The sequence below is a fragment of the Peromyscus leucopus genome, chromosome X (genome assembly GCF_004664715.2).
Source record: "Peromyscus leucopus breed LL Stock chromosome X, UCI_PerLeu_2.1, whole genome shotgun sequence".
In the NCBI taxonomy this organism is placed as follows: Eukaryota; Metazoa; Chordata; class Mammalia; order Rodentia; family Cricetidae; genus Peromyscus; species Peromyscus leucopus.
Genome location: NC_051083.1, coordinates 11,813,791 through 11,829,372, shown reverse-complemented (window position 1 = coordinate 11,829,372; position 15,582 = coordinate 11,813,791). Strand labels below are relative to the sequence as shown.

The following is a 15,582-nucleotide window of genomic DNA, read 5'->3' as shown; positions in this document are numbered from 1 at the left end:
GAACAGGGGAAAGCAAACCCAAGAGAACCAGACCATCATTTAATGCGGGGCTTCTCTAGGTACGGACAAGGAAGGGGTAACTGGGCGGACTACGAAATCTCACGGGAATAGGAGGAGGAGGGCGCCGTAGCTAGGCAGAACTCCTAACAGCAGGGGACAACCTCCTAAGAGGCGGGCATACGTCTTACGTGCTGACGTAGCGGCCCTCGGAGTTTGTATATAAGATCGGTGGCCGCGCGGTGCTCTTCAAAGCCGCAGTTCTCCCGTGAGAGGGCCTTTGCGGTAAAGGCAGCATTTGCTCAGCAGCGGAAGACTCCGAGTTCTCGGTACTCTTCAGGGATGAGTCATGTGGCAGTGGAAAATGCGCTCGGGCTGGACCAGCAGGTGAGTTGCAGTGCTGAGTGCATCAATTTCTCTCCCGACCTAGCCTGCTTTGTGGCGCAGCTCTAAGTTCTGCTTTTTCCTTCCCGTGTCCCCGATGTCTCGGGCCTCCGGGTGGCACTCTCTAGGGGCTCTGGAGGGACTGGATGCCTGCGGGGAGTGCTAGTGCGCCTTGCCCCTCCGGCTCGGCTCGGCGCGCGGTATTGTCCCCGGCCCGAGCACAATGGCGGCTTTTGTGTGTGTGCGCAGGCGAGCGGAGGGGGAGGGGGCGCGCTCTTTCGGGCGCGCGCGCGCGCACCCGAGTTGATTAGTGACCGGCAGGGGGTGGGGGGGAGGGATTGCGCGGCGTGGCGGCGGGCTGGTGGAGGTGGGTCCTTTGGGTCTCGGGTTTCGGGGGGCTTTCGGCCTCCGTGGCGCCGGTGGCCGTGCATTTTAACCCCGGGCGGCGGCGGCGGCGGCGCGCGGGTGAGCTAAGTGGCCGCGCCGCGCTGGAATGTGGGAGGGGGCGCCGCGCGGGGGAGGGGCGCCGCGCGGGGGGGGAGGGGGCCCGGGCTCAGCGCGGGCTAATGGCGGCCGTCTCCTTTGTGTGACGCAGGCTGGCTGTGCGGCGCATCCCCCCCCCCCTCCGCGGCCTGCCCGCCAGCGGGCTCCTGTGCATTTTAGCCGCGTTTCTTCCCACCGCGGGCCCGGTGCGTCGCGGCATGGGAGGCCGCGGTTCCCGAGTGGAAAGTTTTGTGACGCAGAAATTTCAGGGCGGATTGGGCGGGGGGGAAGGGGGGGAGGAGGGAGGGAGGCCGGGGCCGCTGCGTGCGCACTGGCGCCGGGCTTGGCGGTGACGCGAGCCGCCCGGCCCGGCCCTTGCTCAGCTTTTGGTGAACCACCGGCCGCGTAGCCCCGAACCCGGCACACCGGCCTTTCCTGGGCGCAGGGGAAGACTGCGCGCCTTGAAAGTGACGGCCCACTTGGGATCATCTAGATAGGGGCAGAATGCCCAGAATATGGCAACAGTTTTGTCTTTGACTTGTTGCCGCCGTTGAAGTAAAATTGGGATGTAGATCAGGCCTATTGTCTGATTTCCTTAATAGAGAATCCCTTTCTAGGTTTAGAGGCAGAAGAGATCAGGATGTGCTATCTATCGTTGCCTCTTAGCCTCGGGCCAGTGACCCGCTGCACTAACACTTGTAACTTTATTGGTGCATAGATTAAAAAGGAAAAAAAGAGCACCTCCTGGTGTCAAGGGCAGAGATTAATCCCCAGTTTTAACATTTTTTTTATCTAAATGATTATATTTCCAAGAGCCTTTCATAAATTTGTAATAGATTAGGAATTCCGGGTCGTTCAGGTTCTAAGTTTGTAATGAGTACCAATTGTGCATTTGTAAATTTTGTTGCTGCTTAGATTAATGTTATCAAATGATAAATTTAAAAAACAGCTCGAATGGAAAGTGCATCCCCTTTCAGTTTTCAGTGACTGCTGAACTTTAAGCACAAATTTATAAATTAACACTTCCTTCAAATGTTTTTTTTTTTGGGGGGGGTGTCGTTCTTCATTTGCGGTTTATGCTCCTAAGTAGGTTAGTTACATTGACAATAGGATTCAGCACGTAGAGACCCCTGCCATCAAGCCTCATGACCTGAGTTGGAGCTCCAGGAGCTAGCATAGGCAGGAGGATCTCTTGAGTTCAAGACCAGCCTGATCTATATAGTGATTTTGATGTCCACCCCCACTCCAGAACTCTAGCAGGCATACACATACACACATATGCAAATACATTTTTAAAAACTTTTTTAAAAGCCCATGAAGATAGCATGTAGCATTTTTGTAGAATCTTGAAGCTTTTGAGTTACCAAAATAAACAGATGGGTAGACTTGAAAAGTTGAAGTCAGTTAAATGTTTTTTAGTAAGAACATCGAAGACTATTCATGACTAGTTCTGTGAACTTACGGTTAAATGGGAGAATAGGAATTATTTCAGTTTTACTCCAACATAGCATTGTGGTGAGTGTATTGCCAAAATTTTGTTTTTTATACAGTGCTATCCAATTTAATATTTTTGCTGTATTTGAGAATAAAGGAACTAAAGGATGGCTTGAATATTTGTCTTTATGTGTGCTTTTAGGTTTAAAGTAATACCAAATAGAAAGGTGGTGGAGTTTAGAAACATTGTAAAATGACTAAAATAAATCCTATACCCATTTAACGTGGTTTTTTTTTTTTTTTTTTTTTTTTTTTTTTTTTTTGTTTTTGTTTTTGGATAGGGTCTTACGTAGCCCAGGCTAGCCTGGAAGTCCCTCTATTGTTGAGAATGGCTTTGAAGTCCTGATCCACCTGCCTCCACTTCTGATACTGGGACTATAGGCATGAACCATCACACTTGGTTTATGTGGTACTAGGATTAAAACTGGGCTTCATACATACATCAATGTGGGCGAACACTCTACCAACTGAACCATGCTTGGAGCACCTATTTTAAAACCATTTTGTTTGGCTACCTGACCACAAACTTTAAAAAAAAAAAAAAGGTGTTTTTATTTTGCATATATGCCTGCCTGTATGTATGTTGCACCAGGGTGTCCTTGGGAGGCCAGAAGAGAGCAGTGGATCTCTGGAGCTGCAGTTACTATTATTCTGAATTTGAAGGCTCATATCTGTGGTATCAGATACCAATATAAACATTTTAATGGTGGCACCAAAAATAACTAAAGTCTCCAATTCTCTCCACTTGAAAGTACTGTATAGCAGATCATGCAGTTTGGATACTGGGATTACAAGTGCCCCCATGCCTGGCTAAATTTTTGAGATTCAGTCTAAGTTTAGATGGTCAAATAAGGAGCTTTTACTATAGAAAAATGTGCTTTTTGGTCACATTCTGAATTTTCTTAATAGCTGTGGCTCCATGGGGGCATCTTTGAATGAGACCAGAAAACGGAGAGGGCACAATTAGCTTCTGTAGTGTGTTTCATTCAACATGAAGACTAAAAACAATCTGATTTTCTTCTAGTTTGCTGGCCTAGACCTGAACTCCTCAGATAATCAGACTGGAGGAAGTACAGCAAGCAGTAAGTAAAACATTTTATGGGTATATTGAATATCAGGACTTGATATCTTAATAGTCCTTGAATGTTAAATTTAATGAACACTATTAGAATGTGCTTTCACTGGCTAGAAGTTATAAGGTATGTAGGTCAGTGATGAAGTTCTCCCTTGACTAGCATATGCAAGGCCCTAAGTTCCATCTCTGTCACTGCCGAAAAGACTATTAGTTGGCGCGGAAACAGTTTATGCGTGTGTGTACAGGGTGCCTGCTCAGTGATGTTTAGATGTACATATGCATACTGTTTCTCTTGAGTCTGGTACTTGTGGTTAGGTGAAGTAGTGAGGTGGATTTCTGTGCTTGATTTCCCAGACCATGTTTCAGTTCACATTTCTTCCTAACCAGTTAACAATATATTTGTAAGCATTGGTGCAAATTCACCTTGCTACTAAGTGTTTTAAATTTAATGTTTTTTTTTGCTAGGTTGAGAATTTTTTTAATCATCATCCTAACAAATCTCTCAACTACTTAATCCAGAAATACAAAGAAAATTAGGCTAAAAGGCTGCTAGTAGCCAGTTAACTATTAGTGCCCACTACCTCTCCCCCCCAATTTGTTTTGACACTGGGCCGCTACAAAGCCATGGCTATCCTGGTATTCACTATGTAGATCAAGCTGGCCTCACATTCAGAGATCTACCTGCTTCTGCTGGGATTAAAGGCGTACACCACCACGCCCAGTCTTAACTACTAGGTTTAAAGTGATTTTTTCCCCCCCTTTTGGGACAAAGCTTATGTAGCTAGGCTGGCCTTAATAAACTAGAGGTGATCTTCCTGCCCTGCCTTAGCTAGGATTATAGGCATATGCCTGGTTTAAAATCAGATCTTGCTCGCCAACCCTTTAAATTTGTTAGGAATGTTTTACTGTTTTATTTTTTTAATAGAAATTTTGATGAAAGCTTTTCTGTGAAGGTATTTGGCATTTTTATTAATTTTATGTTCTTTCAGAAGGGCGCTATATTCCTCCTCATTTAAGGAACAGAGAAGCTACTAAAGGTGAGTCCTAAACTTGGACTTGGGTAAATCTAATTCTTGATTCATTTAGGAATTAGTCAAAACCTAGGGAAAACAAAGCAGCTTGGGAAATCTAAATTTCTATCAGGATTCATTTAAAATACTGGGACTTAATAACTTTGAAAACCCTTCTCTGATGTCACACCATGGAAATATGATTTATTAGTCTCTTAATCTGTTATAATTAGTTACATCTTGATTTTAATTTGAAAAAATAGATGAATGCCATGCTGTGTAATACAAACAACATGGAAATAATAAGTTGTTTTTGTCTTAGCATATATGACTAAATGAAGATGGACTTACTGCATGATAAGTTAAACCATCAGGCAAATTCTAGTGATTTGGGAGTGATTGTCTGATATGGAATAACAAGAACTCTATTGTGGAAAGAAATTAGAAGAAGCAGGATCTTAAATTTTACAACTGGAAGAGATCTGCAGAAGCAATTACATTCTTGATTGCTAGCAAAAGCACCAGGCAGAAGGAAATAACTTGTAAATGTCTGACTAATAAGATGTTATTGAAGCTAGTCAACCCTACTTGTCTTCAACGTACCTGTCCTTGGGGATTCCCACTTAGTTAAATATTTACATTTGACATTATTGGGAGCACATAGGAAAGAGAGTTGGTGGTTTTTGAGTTGGTATCGTTAAGCTTGTAAATAAACCTCTAAAATGATACCATCTGGAGTGATTCATGTGTACAAAGCATTGTTCTACTTTTGCTATTGGAACTGAAAAATAACTAAACCAAGTAATCTGACAATGCTAGTTAAACTATGGTGGCTGTTTCTTTGTAAATTCATTTACACTTGTAAAGCGAGTGGAAGTTCAGACATGGTTATATGATAGAAGAGAGTGCCATAGTTACTTTGCTAAAAGCAAAGTTGCTGACTTCTTAGAGATGGTATCAGATTGCATGATCTGCTATACAGTACTTTCAAGTGGAGAGAATTGGAGACTTTATTTTTTGGTGCCACCATTAGAATGTTTATATTGGTATCTGATACCACAGATATGAGCCTTCAAATTCAGAAAGATTGAGTCCGTGTGTTATTAGGACTCTTTTGAGTTGTGGTTGGTTTGTTTTTATTTTTAGGATTCTACGACAAAGACAGTTCAGGGTGGAGTTCTAGTAAAGATAAGGATGCATACAGCAGTTTTGGATCCCGGGGTGATTCAAGAGGGAAGTCTAGTTTCTTTGGTGACCGTGGAAGTGGATCACGGGGAAGGTGAGTGAAATCACTTTACATGTATACAGTAGTCATTGAAGAATTGATCATTAATTTGATGTCTTTCCCCTGACTGTCAGGGTAAATGTGGATGTTGGGAGTTTTTATCTACTTACTACCATTTTCTTAGCTGCAAGATTAAACCTATTACATAAAAATTTAGATACATGAGTTCAAGTCCAAAAATGAAATCAGTTTTTCCATTTCTCTAGCTTTATATTGTCTGTTTAAAAAGTAATTTCATATATTATTGAATGGCCTAATTTGCTTGAGCTCTTTTGAACTCTTAATGGCATGTTTTTGTTTTGTTTTTTTTAAATGCTTCATGTTTTTGATTATACAAGTATGGTGAGCTGACCCCATGTGCTGTGGTTAGTCTCATGTATCCAGATTTTTGACAAATAGATCTAAAACTAAACATCTTTATTCAGGTAAGGATTTTTTTTTTTCTAACTTATTTAAAAGGCTGCCACATGAAATATCACTTAAAGTGACTTCATAGTATAACCTAAACAATTGTTGTTTTGGGTATTTTTCTTATCTTTAAATCTTTACTACTAACACTTTGAAGACATGGGCTATATGCCACTTTAAATCTTTTAATAATTATTTTTGCTTTTCGAGACAGTGTTTCTCTGTGTAGCCCCGATTGTCCTGGAATCACTCTGTAGACCAGGCTGGCCTCGAACTCAGAGACCTGCCTGCTTCTGCCTCATGAGTGCTGGAATTCAAGGCATGTGATACCAGTAAAGCCTTAAATCTTTGTTTTTTGTTTTTCTATCTTGAGCAGTTTCTCTCCCCTCTTCTAGTCCTTACCCTCTACCTCCCCTCTTTCCCTCCACATCTACTACTGCTACTCTTTCTTCAGAAAAAGGCAGCAAAGCCTTAATTCTCAATGGTAGAATGTATAAGGCATAGTTGGGCTATGGCTGTAAGACTAAAGGAATATACTGACTTAAAAATGATACAATCTGGTAACTAACCTTTATCTTTAAGAATAAAACAAATTGAATGAACTGTTGACATCTCCATATGAGGCAGTTTTTGTCTGGAGTGGTAATACAATCTGATAATGGGTAAGTTTCTAATTTATTACTTTTGATGCTCAGGTTTGATGATCGTGGACGGGGAGACTATGACGGCATGGGCAGCCGTGGAGACAGAAGTGGCTTTGGGAAATTTGAAAGAGGTGGAAACAGTCGCTGGTGTGACAAATCCGATGAAGATGACTGGTCAAAACCACTCCCGCCAAGTGAACGCTTGGAACAGTAAGTTTTTGAAGTATGCAATTTTGAGGAAGTCTTTGTCTCTGGGATTGCATGGGCACTTACTAAATCTTTATTTTAGGGAACTCTTTTCTGGAGGCAATACTGGGATTAACTTTGAGAAATATGATGACATTCCAGTCGAAGCAACAGGCAACAACTGTCCTCCACATATTGAAAGTGTAAGTATTTCTTTTCTTAAAATGCAGAGAAGATGACTAGCTATCCGTTAGTTTGTGGAAAGGGAAACATTGGTGAGTTTAGTTACCACTGTTTTCCTGGAATAGGAAATGTGTCAGGTCTAGAAGCTCAACTGAAGTAATTGTAGGGAAGTTACACTTTTGCTGTTTGTTGTCATTCACGTATTAGTATAAAACAGGGTGCCTTCAGATAACATTTCTGCTTACTTTGTGCCATTGAATTTCCTGACAGTTCAGTGATGTTGAGATGGGAGAGATTATTATGGGAAACATTGAGCTTACTCGTTATACTCGCCCAACTCCAGTGCAGAAGCATGCTATTCCTATTATCAAAGAGAAAAGAGACTTGATGGCTTGTGCCCAAACAGGTAAGCTCATTGGATAAGAAAAGAAGCAGATACTAGGTATTTGTGGGTGGCTTGTGTGCCATGAACATTTGGCAGTACTCAGTCAATTCTATTGTTTGTAGTGTCAAAGCCATACATGATACATAATTATGTCTGCATTCTGTGAATCCTTTTTAAAATATAACGGTTTGTCCCTAAATTTCCTGACTCTTGTTTTAGTCAGCTAAAGAGGTTCCATGAAATTTTTGAGAGGTTTGGTCATAAAGTAAAACTACTAATTAACTCGCAGTGTTGATTCAGATGTAGTAAGCATGGTTTTACTGTGGTCAACTGAACGTGCTTTCTCTTAACAGGCTCTGGAAAAACTGCAGCATTTCTCTTGCCCATCTTGAGTCAGATTTATGCTGATGGCCCAGGAGAGGCTCTGAGAGCCATGAAGGTAATTCCCCAATGCTGGGAATAGGATTTTGTATGCTAAACACGTGCTCTGTCATCAAGCTATATGTCCAATTACAATGTTTCTTTATAAAAACTGAGTTATTGTTAAACTTGTAGGAAGCTCTTGAGCATCCCAAATGGTGCTTAAGACTAGTCTAATGAAGTTTTATGGTATAGTATATAAATTACAAAAGAAAATAAACTTTCTTTTCAAAAGGTAATGTAAATTTTTATAGATGAATTTATGTGATAAGTTAAAGCAGACTAACATGTCTATTTATTAGGAAAATGGAAGATACGGGCGCCGCAAACAATACCCCATCTCCTTGGTACTGGCACCAACGAGAGAATTGGCAGTGCAGATCTATGAGGAAGCCAGAAAAGTAAGTGCATTTTTGTAATTCATAGCTTTCCCATTGGTTCTAATAAAATATTTTATGGCCATGTAAAAATCTTGACATTGAATTTGATGGAGTTTCTTTGTTTATAGTTTTCATACCGATCTAGAGTTCGTCCTTGTGTGGTGTATGGCGGTGCTGAAATTGGTCAACAGATTCGAGACTTAGAACGTGGGTGCCACTTGTTAGTAGCTACTCCGGGACGTCTAGTGGACATGATGGAGAGGGGAAAGATTGGATTAGACTTCTGCAAGTATGTATTTGTTATCATTGTCTAAATACATATAACGGTTGATGAGAAGTGGCTTACAGAAAGTTAATTCATCATCATTCCAATTAGTGTTGAAAAGGCAACTAATGTTTTAGTAGAGGCTAGTAACTAGTTCTAAGGCCAAAGCGGAGACCAGCAAGATGGTTCAGCAGGTGCTTGCTGCCAAGCCTCATGACTTAATTGCCAGAACCAACATGGTGGAGGAAAAGTTACTCTTGCAGATTGTCCTCTGTGTGCCATATACACGTGTGTACACACTGAAGTGGAAAAAGATAATTTAAAAAGTAAGCTAGTTGACTCTTGATCTTCAGTGGTTTAACCTTAGCAAGAATCATTTGTTTGCTACATAACTTTTTAAAATGCGGTGTTAAACATTAACTACATTGATTATATCATTTAAGTTAATTGACAGATAAAGCCATAAATTACCTTGTTTTTTTTTTTTCCCCTCCCAAAATCTTAACAAAATGTTTTTATGACAGATACTTGGTGTTAGATGAAGCTGACCGGATGTTAGATATGGGGTTTGAACCTCAGATCCGTAGAATAGTTGAACAAGATACTATGCCTCCAAAAGGTGTCCGCCACACTATGATGTTTAGTGCTACTTTTCCTAAGGAGATACAGGTACTATTAAACAATTTTCACTTACTTAAAGATTTCCTATTTCAATAGATATTTTGAGGGTTTTGTTATGTAGACCAGGCTGGCCTGTGACCCTCCTGGTGCTAGGATTAAAGGGGTATGTCACTACACTTGACCAAAAATGCAGGTTTATTTGGGGAGGGGAGTGGTAAAATAAAGTTGGGGAGGGCTTGCAAAACAGCTCAGTGAGTAAAATTGTTCGCTAGCTGAACTCAGTACCTGGAACCCCCAGGATGAGAAAGGACAACCAATTCCCTCAAGTTGTCCTCTTTCGACATGAACTTACCCACAAATACATGTAATAAGACTGCAGAATTAAAGAGTGGCTTTTTTTCTCAGATGCTGGCCCGGGATTTCTTGGATGAGTACATTTTCCTGGCTGTAGGAAGAGTCGGGTCTACTTCAGAGAACATCACACAGAAAGTGGTTTGGGTGGAAGAAATGGATAAACGGTCGTTTCTGCTTGACCTCCTAAATGCAACAGGTGAGATCAGGAGCAGTTCAGGCTCTCCAGACTGCTAATGTAACAAGAATCCTTTTGTATCATTTCCTCCCCATCCACCAAAACATTGTCAAATGGCCATTTGATTGTCTTAAGTACTAAGTTACTAATAGTGATCAACACCTTATTTTCAAATTCAGGCAAGGATTCCCTGACCCTAGTGTTTGTGGAGACCAAAAAGGGTGCAGACTCTCTGGAGGATTTCTTATATCATGAAGGATATGCTTGTACCAGTATCCATGGAGACCGTTCTCAGAGAGATAGAGAAGAGGCCCTTCACCAGTTCCGCTCAGGAAAAAGCCCAATTCTAGTGGCTACAGCAGTATGTATAATGCTATGTATATTTTTTATTCTCAAGTTTATTGTGTCCAAATACTTGATTTTAGTGGGCCATATTATAACAAAAGTTATATTTCAGGTAGCAGCAAGAGGACTGGATATTTCAAATGTGAAACATGTTATTAATTTTGACCTGCCTAGTGATATTGAAGAATATGTACATCGCATAGGCCGTACAGGGCGTGTAGGAAACCTTGGTAAGTGTTTGATACCATCTATCCCGATTGTTATTTTTCCTTGTGATATGCATGGGAAAGAATGTTTATAGTTTTTGTTGGTTTGAAACAGTGATTGTGTAGACCCGACTGGCCATATATATTGGTTAAATAGCTGATAGTAGTTTTTTGTTTATTTTATTTATCTGATAAGAATGGGCCGCTACCTTTCTGGAAGATCTTTTATTATATTTTTTCCTTTTGGAACTGTTCTAGGTCTCGCCACCTCATTCTTTAATGAAAGGAACATAAATATTACTAAGGATTTATTGGATCTGCTTGTTGAAGCAAAACAAGAAGTGCCGTCTTGGTTAGAAAACATGGCTTTTGAACACCACTACAAGGGGAGCAGTCGTGGACGTTCCAAGAGGTAAGGTGTATATGTATGGAGATACGTGTATGTGTACATGATGATGAGGTGTATTATTTCCCAGTGTTATTATTAAAATTTGTTTAAAATAAATAAGCTAGTGTCAGCCCGTCGATGCTTACTTACACCTTTGAAAACACTTGGGAACGTATGGCTGGAGGGGGATTTGTGAATGAGAGAGTTGCAGGTTGATTCTTAGGAGTTGGGCGGAACGCCTGCCTGCCTGCCTGCCTTCCTTTCTGTGACCCCCCAATCTCCCCGTCCCTTGCAGCAGCCGCTTCAGTGGAGGCTTTGGCGCCAGAGACTACCGACAGAGCAGCGGTGCCAGCAGCTCCAGCTTCAGCAGCAGCCGTGCAAGCAGCAGTCGCAGTGGTGGAGGTGGCCATGGCAGCAGCAGAGGATTTGGTGGAGGTGAGGTTTGTTTGAAATCTCATGGGAGGTTGGGAAGGCTATCTTAAACACAATTAAGACCATTCAGGGGAGATGCAGCACTACAGATTGCTTTTCATGACTTTTGAAGGAAATGATTGTTGCTAACAAAAGATATCTTAACTAATTTCTTTTTTTTTTGACTCTCTCACTAGGTGGCTATGGAGGCTTTTACAACAGTGATGGATATGGAGGAAATTATAACTCCCAGGGGGTTGACTGGTGGGGTAACTGAGCCTGCTTTGCAGTAGGTCACCCTGCCAAACAAGCTAATATGGAAACCACATGTAACTTAGCCAGACTATACCTTGTGTAGCTTCAAGAACTCGCAGTACATTACCAGCTGTGATTCTCCACTGAAATTTTTTTTTTAAGGGAGCTCAAGGTCACAAGTAAAGATGAAAGGAACAATCAGCAGCCCTGTTCGAAGGTGGTTTGAAGACTTCATTGCTGTAGTTTGGATTAACTCCCCTCCCGCCTACCCCTATCCCAAACTGCATTTATAATTTTGTGACTGAGGATCATTTGTTTGTTAATGTACTGTGCCTTTAACTTTAGACAACTTTTTATTTTGATGTCCTGTTGGCTCAGTAATGCTCAAGATACCAATTGTTTTTGACAAAATAAATTTACTGAACTTGGGCTAAAATCAAACCTTGGCACACAGGTGTGATACAACTTAACAGGAATCATCGATTCATCCATAAATAATATAAGGAAAAAACTTAAGTGGTAGCCTGCATTGGGGCTTTTCAATACTTGCAGATTGGGGGAAAACAAACAACAAACGTCTTGAAGCATATTAATGGAATTAGTTTCTAATGTGGCAAACCGTATTAAGTTAAAGTTCTGATTTGCTCACTCTATCCTGGATAGGTATTTAGAACCTGATAATAGTCTTTAAACAAGCCATTCCAGTCATGATGAGGTGATGTATGAATACATGCATACATTCAAAGCACTGTTCTCAAAGTTAATGCAAGTAAATACAGCAATTCCTCTTTCAATGTTTAGGCAGATCGTTAACTATGAGCTAGCCAAATGTGGGCATGTTATTACAGGGAAAGTTTAAAGGTCTGATAACTTGAAATAGGTTTTTAGGAGAATTCATCTACTTAGACTTTTTAAATGCCTGCCATAAAAGAAATTGAAATGGTAGAATGGCTGACCACAGCAATGACCAGCCCTCACTTAGGGCTCTGGATGATTTTTGGTCTAATAACGCATGCTAGTGTTGATGTTTTTTGGTCAAGAGGGGATGAACAGGAAGAATTATGCAGCAGGCTTTATTTTAAATGCCGATTCACATTACTCTGTTCAAGCTGCGTTGAGATGTTAAACTGGCTTACTATAGACTTTGTAAAAAGTGGCTCCAGAAGAGTAACAAACTGAAATCTGAGATCACACAGGTTGGAAATATGTACATAACTGCACAAGGTGTCAATTCTGCTCAACAGTGCAGTTTAGTCAGTTTTAGTTGCATAGGTTTCCATTGTATTTATAGTCTGTTTATGCTAAATCTGGCCAAAGATGAGCATTGTCCACCACTAAAATGCCTATGCCACTCGGAATTCTGGGCAAATTTTGTGACCAGAATGCAGTGATCAAAACGCTCAATCTTTTTACAGTGGCATAGGAAGACGGCAAAAATTTCCTAAAGTGCAATAGATTTTCAAGTGTATTGTGCCTTGTTCTAAAACTTTTATTAAGTAGGTGCACTTGACAGTATTGAGGTCATTTGTTATGGTGCTATTTCAATTAGTCTAGGTTTAGGCCCTTGTACATTTTGCCCATAACTTTTTACAAAGTACTTCTTTTATTGCACATTCAGAGAATTTTATATATATGTCTTGTGTGCGTGTCCTTAAACTTCCAATCTTATTTTGTCTCTTGGAGATTGTTGAACGCAGCTTGTCTAGGAAAGGGATGGGACTAGATTCTAAAATTTATTTGGGACCATGGGAATGATAGTTGGGAAGAAAACTTTGCACACGACAGATTTCTAGATACTTTTTGCTGCTAGTTTTATGTAATATTTATTGAACATTTTGACAAATATTTATTTTTGTAAGCCTAAAAGTGATTCTTTGAAAGTTTAAAGAAACTTGACCAAAAGACAGTACAAAAACACTGGCACTTGAATGTTGAATGTCACCGTATGCGTGAAATTATATATTTCGGGGTAGTGTGAGCTTTTAATGTTAAGTCATAATAAACTCTTAAGTCAAATTAAGCAGACCCGGCATTGGCGGTGTAGCCATAACTTTCTGATGTTAGTAAAACAAAATTGGCGACTTGAAACTAAATCATGCCAAGGTTTTGATACACTTGTCTTAAGATATTAATGAAACACATCAAAACACTGATACAAAGTGTCCAGATTCTCAGATGTTTGTTGTGTGAGTTTTGTTTAGTTGTATTTTTTTTTTCAGTGAATGTCTGGCACATTGCAATCCTCAAACATGTGGTTATCTTCGTTGTATTGGCATATATTCAGTGACTTGTACATTCGGCAATAGCATTTGAGCAAGTTATATCGGCAAGCAATATTTTCAGTTACGTTTCAAAATAAGAATGAGTTTAAACTTGCTGAATGTAAAGATTGACCCTCAAGTCACTGTAGCTTTAGTAGTTGCTTATTGTATTAGTTTAGATGCTAGCACTGCATGTGCTGTGCATATTCTGGTTTTATTAAAATAAAAAGTTGAACTGCACAGTCTCCTTTGTTGTTGTCAATTGTGGTTTACTTTTAGAGGTGAAAATAAAGTTGTGCTCTTGCCTGAATTGTAATGTGTCATTGATTGTTGTCCTTTTTTTTAAAAATGCCTTTGCAGACAGAAGGGCTGCCCTGTGTATTTGATAAAGCAGTGTTGGAATACTGGGTGATGGGATTTGTGTGTGTGTGATAAGTGGAAGTTGAAGGGGATGCGTGTATCTGTTAAGCATACTTTTGTTTTTGGTTTTTTGATACGGGGTTTCTTAATATATCCCTGGAGTCAGCTTCCCTCTTAACTCCTGAATGCTGGGATTAAAGGTATGCACCACCACTGATGGTGCTGTGCTATTACACATTTTTTTTTTTTTTTTTTTTTTTTTTTTTTTTTTTGTATTTCAAGACAGGGTTTGTGTACCCTTGGCTGCCCTAGAACTAGCTCTTAGACCAGGCTGGCCTTAATTCACAGAAATCTTCTCCCAAGTGCTAGAATTACTGCCACCAATGTGAGTCATTTTTAAAAATTATTTGATAGGAAAGGTCGCTGAACAGTGCAGGGATGAGTTAGGTAAGAGGTGTAGTCATCTAACATGGTTAAGTCTCTACTTGGCGAGATCCATTACAGTCCAATTGTTAGAGGCTATTAAGTTGGGGCAGGTATGAGTCTGAACTGCAAAGTTGAACCCTATTTTCTTGGTTAAAATGCTTTCAAATGTCTGTACTGTTAGAGGTTAATATTTGGCCCCAAGTCCAGTCTCGAGTATACAGAGTTTTGCCACTAAGGAAAGACGGTTCCAGAGTGAGGCACAGTGGTGCATCCCTACCAGCACTGGACAGGCAGGCTGGTCTACCAAAAACACGGTTCTGGGTAGTGCTTCCAAATACTTCAAACTTCAAGGTAGTGAACCTAAGCTAGTTTTGAGTTGTGTAGGTAGGAAAATGAATTTGTAGTATGAAGGGTTAGGATTGAGAAGTACTGTAGTTAATGTGAGAACTGAAGTTGAATAAAGGGCTTTTTATGTGAGTTTTGAGAACTTACTTTTCTATTGTGCACAGCTAGATACTTGGTATAGCAGCATTCTTGAGAAAATCGTTCTAGAATGTTTGTGTTACATTGCTATGGTTTCTAAGTATATGTTGCTCTCAGGTCTCAGTGTTCCCTCCCCACCATTTTTTTAGTCTTCATGGCTAACCTTGAAAATATCCTGCCTCAGCTCCCCCTTTTCCCCCAGACTGGGTATTTCTGTGTCCCTGACTGTCACAGAACTCTAGACTAGGCCTCTGCCTCAAGCGCTGGAATTAAAGGCTGCACCAGCCAACACTGGACATTTTCAGCCTCTTTTTATTTTGTATCCATTGATGTTTTGCTTGCATGTGTGTCTATGTGAGGGGTCAGATCTTAGAGTCACAGGTGGCTGTGAGCTGTCATGTGGGTGTTGGGATTTGATCCCTTGTCCTGTGCTCCTAACTGCTGAGCTCTCTCCAGCTCCGGGGCCTCAGCTTTTTTGAGTGCTTGAGTTACAGGTGTGCAGCACCATGCTCATGTTTGTTTCTTAAACGAGCCCCAGCAAGTTCTATTAAAATCTTTGCTGGTTTACTTTTCACCAGTCTATTCTGAGATGCTTTTAAACTCAGTCTCCTGGGTGTGCGTACTGGAGTATTTTTGTATATTGTCCTCAATTCAAGGCTAGCACTGTAGTGATGGACACTAGTTTTGATCAGCATGAC

The 15,582-nt window shown here is 40.7% G+C and overlaps 1 protein-coding gene across 3 annotated transcripts; it reads left to right on the top strand.

Annotated features, from left to right (window-relative positions):
- Positions 1–237: 237 nt before the first annotated feature.
- Ddx3x (DEAD-box helicase 3 X-linked) lies at positions 238–13,925 on the top strand. 3 transcript variants are annotated; one of them, XM_028875918.2, is made up of 17 exons: positions 238–384; positions 3,383–3,440; positions 4,426–4,470; positions 5,590–5,722; positions 6,832–6,990; positions 7,070–7,169; positions 7,420–7,555; positions 7,888–7,973; positions 8,257–8,355; positions 8,463–8,623; positions 9,124–9,268; positions 9,626–9,770; positions 9,929–10,110; positions 10,207–10,324; positions 10,559–10,712; positions 10,984–11,123; positions 11,297–13,925. In XM_028875918.2, the coding sequence occupies exons 1-17, from the start codon at positions 340–342 to the stop codon at positions 11,374–11,376; spliced, it is 1,986 nt and encodes a 661-aa protein (XP_028731751.1). In that variant the 5' UTR covers positions 238–339; the 3' UTR covers positions 11,377–13,925. The 3 variants fall into 3 exon arrangements, with proteins under 3 accessions (XP_028731751.1, XP_028731752.1, XP_028731750.1); XM_028875919.2 differs by having other exon boundaries at positions 255–384; positions 4,423–4,470; XM_028875917.1 differs by having other exon boundaries at positions 257–384; positions 4,423–4,470; positions 10,987–11,123.
- The last annotated feature ends 1,657 nt before the right edge of the window (positions 13,926–15,582 follow it).

Coding starts and splice junctions, on each gene's coding strand:
- Ddx3x (XM_028875919.2), top strand. CDS start 340: ATGAGTCATGTGGCAGTGGAAAATGCGCTCGGGCTGGACCAGCAG. Junction 3,441..4,422: donor TGGAGGAAGTACAGCAAGCA/GTAAGTAAAACA, acceptor ATGTTCTTTCAG/AAGGGCGCTATATTCCTCCT. Junction 10,111..10,206: donor CAATTCTAGTGGCTACAGCA/GTATGTATAATG, acceptor GTTATATTTCAG/GTAGCAGCAAGAGGACTGGA.